At 38.6% G+C, this 21,794-nt stretch overlaps 1 protein-coding gene across 3 annotated transcripts in view; it reads left to right on the top strand.

The window, feature by feature from the left end:
• The window catches only part of LOC117470403 (RIMS-binding protein 2-like), a 66,606-nt gene that overhangs the window by 22,677 nt on the left and 22,135 nt on the right, over nt 1–21,794 (top strand). For all 3 annotated transcript variants that reach the window (XM_034115192.1, XM_034115185.1, XM_034115178.1), the window contains exons 3-8: nt 5,791–5,898; nt 6,911–7,039; nt 8,031–8,207; nt 10,495–10,701; nt 19,646–19,813; nt 21,297–21,380. In XM_034115192.1, the coding sequence (XP_033971083.1) occupies nt 5,791–5,898; nt 6,911–7,039; nt 8,031–8,207; nt 10,495–10,701; nt 19,646–19,813; nt 21,297–21,380 (873 nt within the window). The remainder of the gene's footprint in view (nt 1–5,790; nt 5,899–6,910; nt 7,040–8,030; nt 8,208–10,494; nt 10,702–19,645; nt 19,814–21,296; nt 21,381–21,794) is intronic.

Here is a 21,794-nt window from a genome sequence, read left to right as displayed (position 1 = left end):
AATATGTAAGAATAAATACAATATTTAATGATCAATTGAACTCACAAGTCCCCTGTAATTTAAAATGTATTCTAATTTTCTTTCCGAAATTTAACAAAAGCAATGTATCCTGGCCCTGAAAGCTCAATATTGAAATGGAAAAAACATCTTCAATAATTTGACAGCACAGTAGCAAGCAACGTAGTAAAACAACAACATACTAAATAGCTGCGAGTCATGTGAAACTCAGCTGGAGTTTCCAGGTAATTGATCATGTTTTCTCCATTTGCTTGTCTTTTGTTTCTTTTTGTTTTCTTGCAATTCTTTGAGGTCCACCAAAAGATTGTGTGAACACCTTACTGTAAATGCAATGCTGTTGTTTTGGTTGACCTTTAAAACTTAATTTATGATAAATGGGAGTAGAGTGACTCAGCATTGCTCCTTTAATAACAAGGCCAGTAACATGTTGGTGCTGTGACAGCCTGCTGTGCTGCACCACTGTGACAGTCATGTGAGGTAGAGCTCGTCTTTCGTTAGGTATGCTTTGAGTTCAAGAGGAACCTGCAACATTGTTGGGTTCATAATCTGGATTATTGTCACGCATAAAGATCTCCTATAAAGAAAAGGTGTCAGTGTCACAATGAAAAGGGGATTTTCTCTATAAATGCTGTTTTACGGAAAGTAAAGTATTGCATTCCTTTTCATAATCCTAGAAAACCCGATGTGATTAAACTCCTCTTTTTAAATCGAACGAGCATCAAACGAGTAGACGGCTGACTCAAGGCACAAAATATCTCACGCACCAGTTATCAGGAGGAGCTCAGAACCCATCTTTTTATCAGCCGCTGTTGCTCAAATGCTCCCACAGCAAAGACAGAACTAAGATGGGAATTGGACAATTTCGGCTTACTCTGCTGTTCATTTGAGGTCTTATATAATCATGTCTTAGTCTGCATTTAGGATGAAATCCTGCCTAATAAATTATCAATGGAAGCAAACACTTTTTGCCCATAAAATCACATTCAATAATCAGCTTTACACAGTAGTGAGAAGGTTCTCTGATTTGTTACGTAAGTAAAGTAGCAATAGCCAATTGCAAAAATATTTTTGAAGAAGAAAAAACTCTTGCATTCACAATCGTAAATACATAAGTATTGGCATCAAAATTAACTTCAAGTACCAACAGTACTTGTTATGGGTAATAGCCCATTTTAGATTATTTTTGATGCATTAATGTGTCTAACAAAGCTAGTAAAAGTGGGACCAATTAATAACAGTAACTTTTTTGATTTGTATACTGCTGCTGAATATCTTAATTATATATCAATTTGTATTTCTTTTTGTATTTCTTTGATTTATATTTTGTATTAGCTAATAATCTGAATCTATAAAGTAACTTAAACTGCCATTAAAAGGCCATATATTGGAATACAAGTTCAGTATTGGCTTCTTCAAATGTAGTGTATAACTATGAATTAGCATGAAATGATAATACTCAGGTACTTCAGTACAGTACTTGTAAAAAAAAGTAAATGTATTTTTCTACATTTCACTACTGGCTTACCCATACTGACAACTATTGATACAATGAAAAATAAATGAAAAATGCCCCTTTTTGTCCATGATGGTTTACTCGAGGCCCTGCAGGCTGTGACAGTATGCTAAACAGTGTCAACAGAGTGTTTTATACACCCCTCAGTTATCTGCTTGTAACCACCATGATTGCAGACAGATCACACAGAGCAGAGGGAGAAGGCTCCATTAGGCTCAGCCTCTCCTGACAGACGTTTGTGCAGAGACCCCTGCCCTGCTGCTGCTGAGCTGCATCTGCCTCGTTTACCGAGCCAGGCCAATATGAGCTACAACTCTGCTATGAGAGAGGAAACCGTCTGAATACTAATACACTGGCCTTGAGTGGACCTCACCACCTGCAGCCCTTTACTGTTGCAGCAAATGAAGCAAGGGCAGGGTGGGTTTTTTAGTCTGTAAGAAACCTTAAGAAAAGCCCTGGTGTATTTCCGTGTGATTCCAAGGGAACAATTACAAGACATGGACGGGCTCCAAGATCATTAGAATCCGAATGGAGGCATGCGGAGGCTGGGTTCCCTCTGGCTGGCCTTCCTCTGAGGTGATTGATTGGGCTTTAGTATCGCTGTCCTCAGAGGAAGGCTGGGACATTGGGACCGGCTCCTTTTGAACTGATAGTAAAATAACTCTGAAGGACACTTAAGTCTCATCTGAGGCAACATAAAAACTCTGCTTTTATCTAAAAAAACTCATTGAGGCTGCAACTATTTCTGCTAGTTGTAGTGTTTTAGCATAACTTCAATGACTTTTAGCGGTGTTGTATGTCCTTTTGCCATTGGCATACTTTAATAATAGCATCCTGTGGTGTATCACCTCTAACATCGCTATGAGACTACTTTGTAAAGTCATCTCGAGGCATGTTTATATAACTGTGGTTCAGTATTAAGTACTTTTCTGTCTTATGTGTAGGAGGGTTGTTTAAGTTCTTCATTCCTATTTTTACCTTTTTTATTTCACAGATAACACCCTCACTTTTTCTGATCCTGCAGCAAGCCTGTCATGAAGTCTGCTGCTGTTCTAACTACCAGCAATTCAAACTGAGCACTTTGTGCTGCTGAGTACCAGTGGGTACATGAGCACCCACTGGTACTCATGTATCGGAGAGAAACTCAGCCTTTGCAGACCATATACATGCTCAAAAACCCACATAACGCATTACAGTAAAGGGAAATCCCCCAAAAGTAAAATAAGGCCCCTTTCCACATTTGATGCGCAATCATGCTCTCAACAAAAATGAATGAGACAACATTTCCTTAAAGGATTTTAGCTGGTGTCAAGCTCAAAGAGAGCATTCAGGTTTAAGGAGAACGCTCCTGCTGAGTCACTCACTGCCTGTATTGATTATAATTGTCGTCCATGAAGCATCTTTTATGCCTACGGTGTCAAATAGTGATCACATCTTCGCTTTGATTTCAAGCTTTTCACAACTTATTTAGACATTGCTGGAAATATACAAAAACACAAACTTAATTTTGGGAACTGGCAGTGGATCTTGCCATTTTATTTGCTGAAATGTTGCTAATTTTGATGTGTTATTTTCCTCACCAGATCATGTGTTAATTATTTAAATCCAAATTCCCTGATTTTCCATGAAAACATTTGTTTTCTCTGGCAATAGCTTGTAGCCCAGTAAGCAAATATTAATTTTTATCGTCAATGATACTGAAGGATGAACAAGATGGAGCCTCAGGTGCTGGTTTAGTAAACAGCTGGTCATTAGTGTTTACTAAAGTAAAAGGTACAGTAGCGTAAACAACCCTCCAGAGAGCCACCAGACTGGCCATCATGTGCAGTTACCAAGACAACATCATCTCAAAAGATGACATCACATGATTTTTTTTTTCTCATGTTGTCTTTTTTTGTGATGTTAGAAGCGTGTCAAAGTGGCAGAGGGCTATTTCAGGTTAGTAATGAGGTCCCAGGAGTATTAACGGAGACAGGTTTACTGGTGTTTCACGTGTGGAGCCATCTGTTTGCTTTTGTGGTGTACCACAGAGGCACTTTCCTGCATATGTCTGTGGACACTACAATAACATGAGGCTGTATAGGGTGGCCTTTGCATTTTTAAAGGCCAACCCGGAAGTTAGCATCGCAAAGGGCTCCCTTCACAAAAAGCAAGGTTTGTTTTGTATTGCGGAAAATAATATCTGTTGCCCGTTTATGATACTTAGCACTTTTGTTCAGCAGGACGATCTCCACATATTTTTACCTGAATGCAATCATCCAGAGGTAAAAAGCTAACATTAGGCTACATATTAACTGCATCTCAAAGCTAATAATGGCTAATTTTCAGCGTAATGACGTTGCATTCAGGGACTTCTTGGATATTGCTGTTTTTATGACACAGAAGCTTCAGACATTAAGGAGCTGGGTATTTCGTGACATATTTTGTGAGGTAGAATAAAACCTGAACACAAGTGCGTTGACCACAGGACTTATTTCAGGCGTCTAAGGAAAACAATTTCAAAAAAACTTTGGCTTCAAGGCAAGAGAACCCGAAGTGGTAAAATGCTTACTCATTTGCAGGTTTAAGATGTCAATCCTGCACCACTCTATTACCTTTTTGTTGAGTGTGTCCTCACTCTGAGGACAAACCCTCCCTTTACCTCCAGCTTATCTGTTCACCCTGTCTGCCCATCTGCTCTCTCTGCAGACATTACACTGATGTGTGCCAGGTCTCCTCTCTTCCCTCTGAGCCTCTGGGCTCATTTAGAGCATCCCTGTGTCAGAGGCAGGGTGCCATCCATTCCCCTCAAATGAAAGAGCAATCTGAGGTTCCACCACTTCCAGGTTTCCTCCACATGGACGAAAAATTATGACAGTCTTGATCACCACATTAACAATCTGCCACGTTGACAGTGTGCCACATCGACTGCTGCTTTGTAGAGCTATCTATTCACTAACAGCTCACAACATAACAAGCTCAGGGTTATGACACTATGTAAAACCACAAAAACACATTGTGTGTTCACAGATCTCCAGCGTCCAATTTTTAAAATTGATAGACTGAGTTTTTTTTACTAATTATTTCATTATATGTATATTTTTTTGTAATATTTGATGTCAAAGTGTTGGACGACTTTCTCATCCAATATTCAATCATTCTTTGTGAATGCCTTCATTAGGGAATTTCCTGAAATGTGGCATAAACATCCACTTGGACTGAACTGATTACATTTTGATGGTTAAATGTCAAGGCCACTGTGACCTCACAAAACCCAGTTGTGCCCTGACTCGTAAATGTAACGCTAATAACGCTAATTTGACAAAACATTTAATACAAATGTTAATGAGGATAAAATTATAGAGTTTAGAATTGTTCTCTCCAAATTGTCAATGGTCAACCTCCCTGTGACATCATAATGTTCTGCAAACCTTTTCTGGACATTATTTAATGCTAAAACTGTGGAACAAAGAAGGGAGATTATGCCCATATTTCACATTTGGGGACACTAATCTTGGATGCCCAACTTGAATATGTGCCGATTCTATATTTTGTCGGGTTGAAGATGTGTGCAAAGCATCCACTTTTAAAATGATGTAACTTATTTACAGCAACATCCATATTTGAAGCATTGGCTGCACATTTGTGTTTTATCCTATCTCTCTCTTAATCCAACATCCACCTCAAACTCATTGTATTGCTGATGTTACACGTCAGATGATTGTAACATGTAACAAAGCTCTCTATCGGCCCTTTGTGAAATAGTCTCCTAGTGAAGACAGCATCTTTTTCATTCTATATTACAAGTTTAATACATTCCATCTAAGTCTTTGTTGCATATATTTTCTGGTATAAGAGTTTGGATGGACATGGATGCAGACTGCTACCTGACATGTTGGTGTATGTGTAATTGTAATTTTTCTTGCCCTCTCTTTGTCTCTTGATAGCTCAATATGCAACCACAGCTCTCTGTCCTCTAATGCTGAGTTCATGTGGAGTAATAGGTATTCAGTGCCAGTGGTAGGCTGATTGAGTTGGACTAATGAAAAGCCTTCTCAGAGTGCTGTCATCTGTCAGCCACTATTAGATTGTGCTGTGTAAATATTGGCTGAAAGCAGAGGGAGGCATTCCAATTACCCAGAGATGGAACAAGATTTAATAAATTCTATGAAATGAAACTCGATCTCCTTTCTCTCCAAAACTATTTTCATGGTGTATTATAAAAACAATAAAAAGGCTGTGTTTGCTAAACGTCTGTCTGTGTTGTGCTTGTTTTCCAGAATGGTACTGACTATGGGTTCTTGGTGCGTCAGAACTCTGAACTCCTGCGAGCCCTCGATGAGCTGGAGAAGACTTGTACCACACTGAGGGAGGAGAATGGCCTGCTGGTAAGTCTAAATATAATAGCAGAGTCTGCAGTCTTTACTGAAAGCTTCCTAGAAAGTAGGCCAAGAGCACAGACGGAGCCAACTAAACTTTTTTAACGTGCATAGTTTCAGCAAGGCGTCATTTATCCTGTTTATAAATAGATCATTATCTTGACAGAGTGTTTCCCCATTAATCTTCTGAATGTCTTCCGGGTAACACACGCAAAAGTTATACTAAGTAGGAAGTGTGCCATTTAATCAGTCTTTGGAAGTATCAGAAACAACGAGATTATGTGATCAGATTACATTAAAAGGTAACTGTATTCCTTTACAGTTGCATAACAAAGAGGTAATCAGATTATGGATACTTGTTTTAAAACGGGGATAACTAGCAGGGTAACAATGTTGCTATACATTTGAAAAAAGTGAAAGGAGTCTCGAGTGAAATCATAACTAAACTTCCTTCTTATGCTCGTAGCCTCTAGTTCAAAGAATGCTTTCAATTTCCTGGATGGAAACGCGATCAATAATCATGTTGTGTTCTAAGGAGAAAAGTCAGTCAGTGAAAGCAGTGCTATCCCACTGTTAATGTTCTGTGATAGTCAAAGTGTAAACATCCAATGTAGGCTCTGAAAGATTGTAGTCCTTTGATTACTTCCGTAACATAGTGAGATCACTATGTAACACTCGCGCTTCTTTTGGCTAGCGCTCCAACACATTGAGCTGTTTTCAGACAGAGGGGAAAAGAGGGGACCTTTTTGAACACAGTAGTTGATTTGTAGGTTTTTCAAACGTAAATGAAATTGATCAGGTTACATTATTTTTATATTGTGATACTTTCCGTGATTACATTTGGTTAACGGGTAATTAGTAAAAAAAAAATAAACTACCATCCCAGCTCTGCATTCAATCTAAAACGATTGTTCAGGAATAAGCAAAAATGTAGAAATGTTGACTTTCATGCTTGTTGTGTTAGTGTTAATTTTAGCTGCAGGCGTTGTCTGATGAGGCTGTTTGTTTCCCGTTTGTTTAGTGGAAGAGCAGCGCCCCAGAGACGGAGGAGAAGGTCAGGCGGCTGAGGAGGAAGAACACTGAGCTGTCTGTGCTCGCTAAGAGGCTGGAAGACAGAGCTCGCAAACTACAGGAGGCCAACCTCAGAGTGGTATACGGCACAAATTAAATACATCAAATTACAGCTTCAGTGTGAAATGCTTTTCCCAGCCTTTGCCCCCACTGTGACCCAAAGTGACTCATTATCACGCAGCACCATCCAAATAACCACATCACCATAATGTCCGGTAATGACTTGAATGGAATAGTTCAGCATGTGATGAATGGGAGCCTTGTTGAAAAAATACCAGCTCCCTATTAAATATTTAATGCATCACTAGAATGGATGGAGGAACTAGGACGTTTCCTGAGATAATATCCACCAGGGGCTGAAATTAGGGAAAAAGGGGGAGATTTTTATTTTTGATTCAGAGAATAACTTTGACTGAAAGATCATATTTATTTGCAACAATTCAACCTTTTTCTAAAATTGTAATGTAAAAAATACTATAATAACTATAATGTATCTTTCCACAGCGCACTCATTGTTGGTGAAATTGTAAATAATTAGGTTGATAATTTGTCATTTTAATTTAACGATAAGCTGCATGCATGCAAGGTATCACTCTTTGAAGTTGGATGTAGTATTTACTCTTGATGTGGATGAGCCTCTATCTCTCCTGAAGAGCAGTAGGGGCTACCTCTCTCTGTCTGGGATGCTTCGGTCACTGGTGTGTTTTCACATTGCACCTGTTCACCAGACTCCCCTCCCCCGCTCACCTCCTGCTGCTCACTGAAGGGCACAGCAATGCAGCTCTGATCAATCTACACCAAAAGAAAGACTTGTGAGGCTTGATTAACTTAAAAGTCAGCTTTTATTATGAGAGACTGACCCACAGAGAGTAAAATACCTACAGTGGTTGACACGCCTCTGTTATTCAGAAGGACAATACAAGTACCTCTGCTCTACCTATACCACCTGCCAATACCAGATATCTACTGAGTAAAATGATACACTTTTTATTTGAAAGAGGAAAGGTTCCTTCCTCTAGGAAATCCCGTCTGGTGATTCAAAGACCTATTTCCTTGTTGCTGTTGTTCAGGTGAACTCCCCGTCGCTGATGAGACCCGGGTCAGTGGAACAGTACAAGAGGGCGTTCGCCCGTCAGCGGGCCCGGGACCTGGCCCAGCACGCCGATGCTCTGCTGTCTAAAGACAAAGAGATCGCCGCTCTGCAGGAGGAGTGCAGAGAGCTGGAGTCACGGCTGGGCACCACCAAGGTATTTATCACACAGCCCCTCTTTAACTGCTGTGAACTGTGCTCACTGATTTGGACTCATGGTAAAGACACATGCTCTCCTTTTCTATGTGAAGCACTTTGGGCCACAGAGGTGGAGTGTAACTAAGTACATTAACCTTACTAAAGTTACATTTTGAGGTACTTTTATTTCTACTCCACTACATCTCCGAGGGGAATATTGTACTTTTTACTACACTACATTTATCTCGCAGTTTTAGTTACTAAACATATAAAACATCCTTTTTCTAACAAAAACACATCATGTTCCAACATTTTAATCATTTAAACTTTAAACTTTTTTTTTTGGTTGGACAAAACAAAAAATGTTTGGGTGGCTGTGTCATTTGTGACAATATGTTTGACTTTTTTACAAACCAAGCAATTCATATATTAATGGAGAAAATATAAGTCCAAAATGAAAATAATCATTAGGTAATCATTATAGAAAAGTGAGTGAACTCGTGCCTTTACATAAATTCAAGAAATATTAAATTTGAACAATATTATATTTAGTAGTTAAGCATTCACAGAGGACTTATTTTTCCTCGTTTCACACTTTTGAAAAATGAAATACATGTTCCTGAATATACTTACAAACTTTTCCTTTAGTAACATTCAATGCAGGACTTGTACTTGCATTTGTATTTGTGTGTTACTTTTACTACAGTAGAGGTTCTGAATTCTTCCTCCACCACAGTAAACAAAAACAAAGCTGAGGTAACTTTATGGTTCTGTTGTGGAGATCCAGCACTCACACAACAGGAAAGAATGAAACAGAGAGGAATCAATGAAACACAAACACAGAAATAGTTGAGATTAATCATTATTATTTAGTTGCGCACCACCAAACAACAATGGGGAAACATTACCTTGCTTCAACAGCAACCAATCGCAGAAATGCTCCCGCGAATATTCAGAAACACAGGACACACGAACATGTTCCCTAATCATGTTTAACGCACACACATTGTCAGGTCTCCTAAACTTTGACGCACCAACATCAGAGCAACATGTAAGTTCCAGATGTCACACACCAACATCCTTATCGTTTCTTAGCTAATGCATGCTGGATATGAACCACTAACTAACAAGACTTTAACTGTATTATATCTGAGGAAGACCTCTCTTGGAGTTCCTCTGACCTTTGCCAATTTACTTAACATGGGTACATCTGCTGTTAATTGCAAAGACCATTGATAATTAGCAAAGAGACTCATGGGCCTCTTCCAATATCTGGAAACTGTAATTAAATTATAGTTATATTGAGAAGGTCCAAGACTTGACATAACAGTTCTTCCAAGTTCTTTGCCTTGTTTCATATAGCCCACTCCTCATCCCTGCCACAAGCTCGCCCTCTGCTGGATACCACGGGCACTCCTCCTCCTCCTAACTCCCTCCTAAGCCGTATTACTGGGGCTGCGTCACTGCGGATGACTCGATGACAGTGCAGGAATAGGCTGCCTTTCTAAGTGCCTGTTTCTAATTACTGCTCCAGTGACTTAAGAGCTCATTCTCCTGAATGTGAACATCTGCTGGGTTTCATAATGCAGGGTCTCCCAGGGTAAGCTGGCTATTGATCTAGTGAGAGTGTCTGTGTGGGACGTCCCAGGTTCTCACCAAGTAATGAGGACAAGGTGGAGGGCAGATGAAGGAGTATTCTCAACTTGAGAGGGAACATTTAGATATAAAGTCCGTATGAGACGATGTCTAAGACCTACTGTAGAATCAGTTTTACTGCTGCTTTAAGCTATGTGATATCCCTCTGACTGTTCTATCTACTACTGTTTTCATTTATCGCATTTGTTTTAAATCTATGTATCAATTAAACACAATCTTAGAGTGTTGTGAAATCAGTTCTAAATCGCAAGAGCAATAGTCTTAACTACTTAACAAAACAAATAAAACAGTGCAACAGACATAACAGTGCAAGCAAGCAGCATGAATAAGAAATATTTACACAAGGTCGTTTACGATAGAACATACCTAACTTTCAAATGAAATACTGTAGAGTTGAATAAATACTGGTTACTGTTATAATATATAAATATGTACATGTGTGGAATAAAAAGGATGTACAAATAAACAGTGTATTATAAACAAACAGCATGTGAGTGGTTCAAAGAGCTAAGGAGTTTAACAGTCTAATGGCCTGTGGGACAAATAGTCCCTGAATCTGGTGGCCTTTGTCCGGATGCTACGGTACCAATATTGTGATGCCTTGACAACGTTCCTGTCTGTCTTTGATGCATACGTCTGTGTCTGTGCAGGGCTCCCCTCTTCCATCTGGCCGAGTGGAATTCGAGAGGCTTCTCAGGGAGTCTCAGAGGGAGGTGCTGCGGCTCCAGAGGCAGCTGTCCGTCACATCATCTGGGCAGCAGCACGACCACAGTCCCGACCTTGGCGGCCCGGCGAAGTATGGGAGGATCCAGGAAGAAGAGGAGGAGGAAGACAAGAAAGAAGAGGAGGAAGATAAGGTAAAAGCACCCCCTCAGATCAAGGCTACGCTGACCCCTGTTGGTATAAGGGATTTGAATTAGAGGGCCTTGTCTATGCAAACTAAGAAATGCTGACATCAATAGAATTCCTTTAATGTCTTCCAACCAAATTAAGTATAAATACTGACGGTGTATTAACACATATCCAACACTAATACAATATAGTAGGATAACTTGCATATTGTGCTTCTGGATGTTGCACATTTGCTATTTATTTCTTGTATATAGAGCCACAAGCCCTTTTATAAGTAATAAACAAATATGGAAATAGATGCAAAGGAATATACTAAGCTGTAGTTGGGATATAGACATTTGTGCAGAGTTCTATATATGCATTTGGGATGATACGTTTTTTTTTAAACGGCTACAATGATGCTGTTCGTTTTACTTGCAGTTACATGTAAGTGTATGATGAAAAAGCAACACACACCAGATACTGTTTTACACCTAGGGTTGCAAACGGTATTTGCACTGCAGTATGGTTTGAATTATTTGCCCCTTGGTCATGCACACTGAGTTTTTCCCAAGTCCAGTGTACATTTACGTTGGCATGCATGCTGGTTCGCAGTGTTGCATAATGGCTTGTTGTTGGACTCGATACTAATCTGCCACGAGCCATAATGAGATGATTCCCTGCCTTGAACTTGGGCCTGATCAAAGATACAGAAGTCACACACTCCCATCCCCTCTGCATTTAATACTCATCTCCTCGCTTCTCACTTCTTAGAAACATTAATTTACTTGGGAAGTGATCAGTGCCGATCAATCTCAGGGCAAAAAAAAAAATGCACATACTTTACGCCTTAAATATTTAAATATGTACAGTAATGTATTGCAGGAATTACATTACAATAATTGAAACATTTAGTTTGTCACGCCACTGAACATCTGACATCTAACAGTGACATATCATTGAAATAGTGACATTCTTAAAGGCATCATTTATGTGCGTTAGAATCAGTCTTGATCACCCTAAAGGCATACATCTCTTTTATGGAGATAAAAAAAATTTCCTCTCTGTGGAGTAGAGTAAATTCTCTGCCTGTGAAGCTCAAATGAGAATGCCGATTGTGGTAATCTCCCCTGTTTGTCGGACGCGCACACCCAGAAAGGGGCCATGTTGTGTGAACTCTAATCCCCTCTAACAACAGAATGGTACAGTCCAGTAATCCGCTCTCTGTTGCTGTGGCAGCGGTGAGAGGGTTTTGCATGGTAGGTAAGACTCCAGTCGCACTAAAGACTTTGCTATCTCGCCCTGCTCTGGATAACTAGCAGGCCAAGGGACGCCTTGACGTTGGCACAGATCACACCAAAGGGGTAGGTCATCTTCTGAGTTTTGTCGTCTCCGTGTGTCGGTCTCCGTTCCCGCTGTACTTCTCGTTTACTAACCTCGTATGTGCCTGCTTGGACGTGAGCCTGCAGCCCTGCAGAACTCAAAGTTCAGACTTAACCCTGAAAACTAATCAGTCACATGACAAATCGGGAGCGATCATTTGTGTTAGATATTTAAAACAGCATCTTATTCTGCAAGATTATAACTGTTACATGTAAGTTTAACAAAAACAACTTGCAGCTATTGGCAGGATTTTTCTTCTAGGTCTCATAGCTGCTGCTTTTCTATGTTCATTTCAGTAAATCCTCTGCGAAATTACAGCCATGTCTGTAATGGCATGCTACTTCCTTACAAATTAGAAAGAAGCGACATGCATTAGGCCTATTGAAGGGCAGCCAGTCAGAAACACGGTTTTATAACTGTCATATTTTGGAGCTTCCAGATGCAGAATTTAGATGGGGGGGACTTAGTGACAGGGTGGTAGAGCGTTTGATTGGTGGACATCGATATGCTACGTATTAAAAAGAAAATCAACGGCCAGGCCAATCCATTAAGGTGCTTTTAAAAGAAGTGATCCAGTTACCCGTTTCAGTAGTCTGCAGGGATTACACCAATGTGCTTATGGCATTCAGGGCCTGCCGAATGGGATCTGACCCTGCTTTAGTACGCATGGGCCCAAGGTGTACTTGATCCTCTAGTATACATGGACCACATCAGTGTGAGGTGTACACAATAGCACCTCGCTGTGTGACGCAAAGTGCACGTAGAGGCGAGTCTCAGCTACAGGAGGATTTGATCTAGGATCTAAGCTACCGTAACATTCAAACTGCCTGTGAGGATATATGTTAGACACGGCTGCATCCTTCATCTGGCCATTCATTGATAATGTTTCATATAACTTCACACATTCTTTAAAATGTCAGTATTGACTTCATGTATTTTATCATTTGAATGTTTTTCTGAATGCACAATCTTTAGACTAGTTTTGCCATACCCTCTACGTCCAATTTACTTTTGGAGTGACATGTGAAGTTCTTGTTCTACTGTGACTGAAAAGCCAGCAGCAACGTTTCAAAACATTTCAATTTTAAAAGGAGTATAGTTCATCATGTCATATTAAACATGTCCGTTTGCAAAGTGCATGGAAGTACGGAAACAGGAGAGGACGTTTCTGATTTCTATGTTTTCGAAGTATATAGAAGTACTCGTGTTCTCTGTTGATATATTCTGATATATTTTCCTTTATGCCATGACCCAGTATATCCATAATACCGACCAAATCAAGATCAGCCATCAGGTGATGGGATGTGAGCAGAACATGACATCAAGCGAGAACTGTTCTTCAAGTTTCATCCATTCAAACGAACTCTTAATGAACTCAGAAGTATATTGAGGAAAATACCTTATTGTCAATATAGCATACAATAGAAAAAGAAATCAGGAAAATACATACTATAATAAAAAGCTGAAAAATAAAACATTAAGAGAAAATGTAGGATTTTAAAATTCCCCAGAGAAAACAATCAATGACATAATAATATTGACATCCTTTCAAGAAGCCATCAAAAGCCATGACTTAAAACTGTTTCCTGTTGAACTCCCTCCCCCTGCATCATTACTCCACCAGTTCCTAATGCATTCTGTTCTATAGTTTCTTTGTTTCTTATCTTATTTACTTCATTGCATATTTGTTTATTGTGTAGAATGTTTTTGTAAAGTGACTAAGTATTTTTCAAGCTCAGGTGAAACAACCGCACCGGCAACAGAAACTAATAATTCAAATGTTTTCAATAAGGAACCACATTGAAAGTTAGCAATGAATGTAAAGGGTAAAATAAACAACCATTAAGGGTCTATAAATAAATAGTATCATCAATAGTTAACATAAGTGCAGTGTAAAGCCTGCAAATGTCTGCCATTCACATGTATGCTGTGTATAAGCCTGACTTACTCAATGCTTGAATGCATAGCAATCAGGTACAGGCTTGTTAGATTTTAAAGATCACATGCACTTCTTTTAATGTCATACATGTTATAAAAGAAAATGAAATGCATAAGTTATATTTACTGATAAATTAGAGCCAATTCAGGTTAAAAACAAATAATAATCACATCTGTATTTATGTGCAAGTTTGCCTGCCAGGAAACATAATATTGAAGTTAAGGATAGCTAACAATGTACTTAATTGCAGTGTCCAATACTATATGAACATTTTCACATGCAAGCAGCTTTTGTCCTACCAGATTATATTTAATTTGACTCCAGTGGCTTCAGCAACATTACGAAGCGTGTCTGCACAGCATGTTTAAATGCCCCATGCTGTAGAGATTGTCATTATTTATATTTGTGTGTAAAGCAAAGTAAAAAACAATCTGGTCAGATATTGTCACAAATATCTCAGTATGTGGTAATCATCACATTTTAAAATTGGTGAAATGTCATAATTATCTTTTGAAAGCGGGAACTGATATTTAGATTGATATACTGTATGTATTTGAAGCTGATGTTAATCGTAGCATATTTTTGATTCGACCACACATGACATTGACTAGTTGATCATTCGTACTTATTGTAAGACCAACATGGACACCATTAATACATTCACATATTATATAACTATTACATAATATGTTAGTATGGCTTGATGTGTTAGTTTGAGATGAGACCAGGAACAAGCTGTACACTTATTTTATTACTACTCTGCTGAATATATACAAATATTAAAACATGTTCAATTAAACAATGGTATATTTTATTATAACTGTTCGGATATTATAAATCTTTATATTAATGCTTCTAGTTTTTGTATGTATTATAGCTGGTTATAAATGTAGTGTTTTGAACTGTTTAAGGACAACGCAAGCACAAACTCTTCGCATATATACTGGTCAACGTCTATTCAACATATATTCTATAGTTGTCCTGTGGGTACTGATTCTAATCTGACAGGATTTACTCTTTCACCCACATTTTAATAAATATATAATATTCTTGAATTGATGAAAGTAGTGAAGCTAATAGGCTTTGTCCCTGTTTAGTGGTAGGATTGACTCAGCTATTGATTCCTTTCTTTGCTGTTTCTAGTGATTGAAAAAGACAATTTGGTATTTTATTTGCTGAATATGTTTAAATAGATTATCTTCTTGCAAGCGAATTGTGAAAAGAAATGGAGTGAATATAGTAAGTAATAGTAATACTAATTGAGAACTCATTGTAAAAACCATCAGAATGCCTGAATATGTGATTCTCAGATTCTATACAATTGCAAATTCACATGAATTTGGGCACTACTCCTTTAACACCTGGTCTGTTAGCTTTTGTATTTCAGATTATGCTCAATTTGACTCAATTGATCTTTTTATCATTAGTGTCCTAATGAAGAAAGAGAATTAAACACAGCACTAAGTAATTTTCTAAAACATGAAGTGCCTTTTGGCCACACTAACTTTTGTTTGGTCAAAGTGTTGCCACATAAACCTTTTTTCATTAAAGCTCTGGCCTAAAGCTCTCTATGACAGTTCCTTTTATTCCTCCTAATATTTTATAAATGAGGGATTATGTTACATTCGCCCTGTGTTCATCCGTCACAACCTTGATATCACCCGTCACCTAAATCCTGATTAGATTTGCTTTGTGAACCAACATTTCTTTTTCAAAAAGGATTGCTCCTCTTTAAAGGTTTGTAAACCAATAGCAATAAAAATCATACTTAATAATATGTTGTCACTGAGTGTAAAAATGCATCTCATAACTCTGTAGCGGTATGGAAAGGACACGAGTAACGACGTAAAGAAAAGCTGCAAGTAGAACAATAATAATTAAAAAGGATGAGGTGTGTTCAAATTGACGTAGGGTTTCACCTTTGCCACCACTTTTGTGTCACTACATTGGCAAAAGCCTGCCAGATTATTGCAGTTTGCTCCACACACTTAAGCCAACCCACTCAATAGGTGTGACATGCTACAAGCTAATTAAGAATCCCAAGAAGACAGGTTTAACCGCGGCTGCCGAAATACAAACGTGGGCTTCTAGCCAGGATTGCCGGGCACGTATGATGGATGTGACAGGATCTTAATGACCAGCAAAAGGAATTAGCAACAGAAAAGTCAGCAGTGTTTTTTTTAAAGCCCTCATGGCTGTGCACTGTTTTTTGTACAGGGGCCAATGGTATTAGTGCCTCCTGCCGGCCTTTCGTCACCACTACTAACACCATCTGGTCACCTAGCCAAAAGATAAACTGGGGACAGACTCGCTTAACGCCACAGACATGACACTCATTTGGGGCTCAACAGTCACTGTGGGTCATGAGGACCGCTTGTTGGGATCTTCTGTATCTGTACAAATATTTATCCTGTGGAGACAGGAAAACTTTCCCCCAATCCTCATGCTGCCAGAAGTAGAACTATTGTGATAATAAGGAAGAATGATAGGATGCTGGGAACTTTATCTTGGTATATATAGTATTATATCACACCAATCAGGCCTAAATACTAACTTTTAAAGTCATTGCCGTGTGGCAGAGAAATTGTAAATCAGTTATACATCATCTTAATAATTCAAATGTTATATAAAGTTCTTGGTAGTTTGAAAATTCAAGGGTCAACATGTCCACGTTGATTCTTGGTATAAAAAATAGCATTACTGCAGCTGTTGTCATGCTCTTCACAGATCCCCAAAAATGTATCCAGATTTCGGATTTAGATTCAGAATACTTTATTGTTCAATACATGTACATAAAATGGAAATGTGTCTTTGGCACTGGAAAATACACGCCATACACATTACAACATGCAATTCACACAATACACATAAAAGGGAAACTGCATCTTAAAGTGACTAAGTGGCATTGCTAATAAAAGAGCTGAGTGGTTTGTTCTTCCACTGGCTTGTGTTCCATTCAAATGTTTGTTGTATTCAAAAGGAATCATTGAATATCCATTAAATAAGGTGATGGTCCTTAAAAGGATCCTTGAGAAAGGGGACTTAAGGTTGAGTCAAGGTGTGTGTGTGTGTGTGTATGTTTGTGTGTTTGTTTTCAGTGGTTGCTTCCGTTCTCTCCCTTTCAAATTGTGGTAGTGCTGTTCCAGTTTTGAATGTAAGAGGAATCTTTTCTCAAAATCTCTAGTGCAACATATATTTAACATTTATGGATATTGCTATTTGCTATTTGCTGTCCCTATTTTAATTAGTTAGAAAGTTGATGGCAACCACAGGAACCACACTCCAATACTTGGTTTTCCCTTTGCTCAAATTAGTTTATATTCTTTCTCTCAATGGTATTATCATCATATTAAAGTTGGTAAATGGAATTACTTTCAAAATAAGTATTTTTTTCTAAAATATTAAAGATACATTGCAGCTAATTGCTACCATATCAAAGAAATACAATACTTTTGTTACATTTGCTAAATGTTTTGCCTCTTTTTATTGTGTATTATATTTTTAAAACAGTAGGATTCACCATCCACTGGAAACATCGATAAGCTCCTGTAGCGCTTAACCTCACTAATTTATTCCGTTAATATTTGCCTTCTTTACTCTCCGTAGTATTACATTACATGTTATTTAGCTCGTGCTTTCATCCAATGTGACTTACCTACACTTCAAAAGCTTAGACATGCCTCTGGGAGGAATTTGGGGTTAAATATCTTGCCCAAGGACATGTTGAATGCAGTGGGGGATGGCGAACGAACTTCTGACCCTCATTGACATCATGGATCAGAAAAAACTAATGACAAATAAGTGTTACACATAGAATAAAATGATCCGTACATATAAGTATCTCCATGAAAACGCTGTAGTCTGGACTGAGAGGTCTTTGAGTGACTAACAATGTGAAAGTAAGCAGGGTGTAAAGGAGAGATCCTCTCCCCAGCTCGTGACACCGCGCCTTTGATCCTGTTATTGGGTCATGGCTTTGGCTGCACTAGCACAGTTCTACTTTGAGCATAAGTAGGTTTGCTCTAAATTTAGATACTGATTCCCGACTCTTAACCCTTAACCAATGTCAGCCAATGTCTACCACCTGGATCCAAGTAAGACAAATCATACAACTTTTTAAAATGAACAGCAAAGAAAACAGCCACTGTGAAACATTCAGGTCACTGCACTGCTGCCTAATTACAAAGAACAGGCTTCCCTGCTAATGTGTTTGAGTCCTGTCGCAGGCTGCAGGGATTCCCCCCGGATTATTCTTTGATTGTAGTTGGACAACTGGGAAGGAGGCTTGCTGCTAATCCCTCACTGTGTGGGGGGTTTAATGTTGAGTGTTACTGTACAATATAACAACCCAGGTTGCTCTTGCACAGTGTTCGTAGTTATACCTACTAAGAGTCATACTATATTATTTGAAAGTAATCCACATAATTTATTTGTATTTAAATAACCCACATAATGAATCTGTTCGTAAATAACCCACGTAATTAATTTTTATGTAAGTAACCCATGTAATGTATTCATACTGAATATTACCGACATAATTAATGTGTATATAAGTTAGCCGCGCAATGAACTTGAATGAAAGTAACCCACATTTTTTTCGGACTGTATGTAACATTGGAATAATTTTGAACTAAACCGTAACTGTAACCTAAAAATGAATTTATTCGTAAGTAATCCACGTAATACATTTATGTCTAACCCACGTTTTCATTAAAAACCAGAACTGGCAACATACTGTAGTATATATAACAGTAAAGCCCATGTAGTAAGACCAGGAGACCACTGTTCGTGTCCCAAAAGAAAGCAGAAGTTAACGTTTACATTGTGAGGTGACTTACGTTACGCCATTTCCGCAGTTATTTTAACTCAATCTACAATCTTTTTGTGAATTTTGTGGTTTTCTTGCCTAAACTTAAGCAAGTAGTTCAAACATACTTATTTTTAATCCAAAACACAATCTTTGAGTAAACAAATCCAAGTAGTTGTATTTCCTTTACAAGCAAGTAGTTTAAACATTGTCATTTTTAATCCAAACCAGAAATTCACGTTTCATTTGTCACATTGTTTCCTTAATGCCATTTTCGTAGTTATATTAACCCAAAGTTGTTTGAGGTTAAAATAAAGTAGTTGTATTGCTTAAACTTCAGCAATTACATAGATACACCTATTTATTTATTTGTAAGGATTTTTGGGCCAGATTAGCCTTTATTGGAGATGACAGTGTTGAAAGGGGGAGACAGAGTGGATGACATGCGTACTACATGGTTCCAGGCTTGATTCGAACCTGGGTTCTCCGCATGGGAACTGAGTCCCTATACATGGGCCGCCAGCTCTACCAGGTGAACTATATGGCGGCCCATGTATGCCTATTTTAATCAAAAACTTATTTTCGTAAACCTAGCCAAGTAATTGGGTTATCTGAACAGGTTCAGGGTCAGCACTGCAGGGGGTTGTGCAGGCATACTAATCGCTCAAGTTGCTGGACAATCGTAGAAACACGCACAAGAATTACATTCATATGAGCCCTTGAATGAGAATGCGTTAAACAATCATTACAATTTTTTTTTTATATCTTGGTTCTCGCCTTTACAGATGATGGCTGTACATTTATGAAGTGACTTACTGGATGTTGTTTGTGTCCCCTCCAGGTTGTAGGAGAGACCCCATGTGTGGTGTTAGATGAAGCTCCATCCAGGTGTGAGAAGACTCCCGGAGAGGAGGAGGAGTCGGGGCTGCGAGTAACGCCCCAAACGGGCCTTAGCCCGACCCCCTCCCATCAGGAGGAGCACACAGAGGAGCAGCACCTACAGTTTCTGGTGAGAGCATTTAGCACCAAACTCGGATGATATTGTAACAGAATGCATCAATTCTGGTTATTGCTTGTTGGCTTTTAAAATGGACTTTTCCTTCACTAAGTCATTTCTAAGTCCTACACTCCTCTTAGCAGAAATAACTGCACATTGTGCCTTAATGCATGTTTCTAGCTATTAACTTTGCATGTGAAACTAAGGCTTGAATTCAGTGCTGCGGCTGAGCTGACTGCCACTGAAGGAAACTACAGTCCGATCTGTTATGCAACGCTGGGATTATTTTGATCTTGTCCCCTGGAAACAGAAGAGTAGCACATTGCCCTTGCTGATTCCAAGTGGGCCTCGTGGCTTAAATGGAACATATTCCCTCTCAGCTTTGTGTTGACAGTCTTTGTCAGGATGAGTACTGAGTAGAGCACATGCAATATAACTGCAATTTGTATCTGCACTGCCCTCATACTGATGTGTCAGTAGCCTTTTAAAAAGCTGTAAGCGAAGTGTTCTGATTGTAAGATGTCCTAATTATTCTGCAGATGCACTCCTGTCAACTGAATTATTTCTGCACACACAGCTGTCTCATTTTACTGAACTCGTAATTAAAATGTGCATAATTATGAAGGGAGTGAGCATGTACATAATATAAGTTAGTTTAATACTGTGCATCAATACATTTGAAGCTAAAGGGCACAGATTATAGCTGAACGAGGAGTAATGTGAATTATTTTAACTTGGAACATATTTTTATCTTTGCGGTTTTGTTATACGTTATAAAAAAAACTTTGAAAAAGAGTTATATCCACATTCGTTCTGCATTATTGGTTCTAGCCTATTAGGTTTGTTTGATTGAACATTTGAAAGAACAATATATAATGCAGACGGATAATTGTATTTAACCTTCAAAAACTGTAAAAGTTATATCAAATGCAAAATTCTATCTACTCAAAAACGACTGAAAACCAAAAGTTAAGTTAAACAGTTGTGATTGTGAAACAGCTGGCAGAACATTAAAGTTCCAATCAGTGCCGCCATCCTGGTCCATTTACTTCACAGCCCTGATTTGACTGAACAACACTATGATATACGTTATTCAGGCTTTTAAAGCTGCGACTGTTGCACAATCAAGCAAATTAGATCACAGATTCCAGTGTAATTATCATTAGAGTCCTCCTGTGCCATCACTGGGACATTATCTCTGCTGGCGGCCTATAATTAGCCTGTAGTCTCCTCTATAGCCCCCCCCTCCCCCCCACACACAGTCACAGCTGTAATAATGGTTGGAGGTCCGATGGCTGTCTGAAATAAGCTGATTTCTTCGATGCTGGTCCTGGCATGTAAGCTGCATTTAGAATAATTAAAGCATGCTAAGCTTTGTAATGCCTCATTGCCATCAAGCCTGAGGTCAATATGGAAGCTAAAGCCAATGTAAACAGCATTGCAAAACGTAAATAGAAATAATTTAATATTCTACATGTTGTTGTTGTCGATGCAGGAAAGTGAGCTGAGCAAGAAGAGAAAAGAATGTGAAAACCTTGAGCATGAAGTAAAGAAGCGACAGAAGAGATGTCTGGATTTGGTAAGAGAAGCTTTTGCTCCAATATTTGCTTTTCCTTTCCCTCTGAACCTAGGTGTAGCGCTGCAATTACTTTTCAATTAAAAGCTTCTATTTAGAAGATTTCAATGTCTTTCGTCATATTTTTAGATGTTATCACCTTAAAAGAAATGGGGGGGAAAATATTTTTGGGGAAATTGCTATTGCTGCCCTGACATGTTGGAGAGCAATGAAAATGTTTTTTTAAATGATTCACCGCCAACAAATATAGATTGAAGCAGGTTGTTTAGTTACGTTAAAATATGTTCTTTTCGGAAATTATTATATCTATCCTTTTTCAATACATTTTGACTTTTGGAGAACACTCTAGAGTTAGTATTTTAAATGTTTCGGAAGTCGCAAACAATCCTTCGCCACCACCACTGAAATCATTTTGTA

The sequence above is a fragment of the Trematomus bernacchii genome, unplaced genomic scaffold (assembly GCF_902827165.1).
Source record: "Trematomus bernacchii unplaced genomic scaffold, fTreBer1.1, whole genome shotgun sequence".
NCBI classification, from domain to species: Eukaryota; Metazoa; Chordata; class Actinopteri; order Perciformes; family Nototheniidae; genus Trematomus; species Trematomus bernacchii.
This window is presented reverse-complemented; position numbering and strand designations above follow the sequence as displayed.